At 67.2% G+C, this 494-nt stretch overlaps 1 protein-coding gene across 1 annotated transcript in view; it reads right to left on the bottom strand.

Annotated features, from left to right (window-relative positions):
- Window positions 1-494, bottom strand: part of DENND4B (DENN domain containing 4B) — a 13,689-nt gene that overhangs the window by 3,383 nt on the left and 9,812 nt on the right. Inside the window, exon 20 of the mRNA XM_039849820.1 lies at window positions 1-306. Coding sequence (XP_039705754.1) covers window positions 1-306 — 306 coding nt within the window. The remainder of the gene's footprint in view (window positions 307-494) is intronic.

The following is a 494-nucleotide window of genomic DNA, read 5'->3' as shown; positions in this document are numbered from 1 at the left end:
GGGGCAGCTCTGGTGGGGGAATTCGAGAGGCAGGGGAGCGGCGGGAAGGAGTGAGCAGCTGTTGGAGGCGGGCACCCAGCCCTCGTCGGGGGGTGCCGGCCTCCTCCTGGCGCCCGCCAGCCTTGGGGACCCGCCCACTTAGCCTTTCCAGGGCTTCAGTGGACTGGGTACTCAGAGCCAAGCCCGAGTCCCCTGGGCTGCCTCCAGGTACTGGCTCCTCCCCAGTCAGGCTCAGGTCCGAGAGGCTTCCGTCGCGCCAGGGCACAGGGGATGCCCGGGGCTCCAGCACCCCCAAGGCCTCCACCACTGCAGGGCAGGAAAGAATCAGGGAAGATGGAGCCCAGCCCCTCCTCCAGAAACTGAGTAAACACAGTTCCCGGCTGCACAAACTCTGGCACCACAACCACCCCCCCCACCCGCCCATGACGGCATTCTGGGCAAGATTCCCTCAGTCTGCAGTCCCCACCACAGAGGGCCACCCCTCCGTCCTGGCT

Source organism: Pteropus medius, unplaced genomic scaffold (genome assembly GCF_902729225.1).
Source record: "Pteropus medius unplaced genomic scaffold, Ma_sr-lr_union100, whole genome shotgun sequence".
In the NCBI taxonomy this organism is placed as follows: Eukaryota; Metazoa; Chordata; class Mammalia; order Chiroptera; family Pteropodidae; genus Pteropus; species Pteropus medius.
The sequence above is the reverse complement of the archived record's forward strand: the minus strand, read 5'-3'. Positions and strand labels throughout refer to the sequence as shown.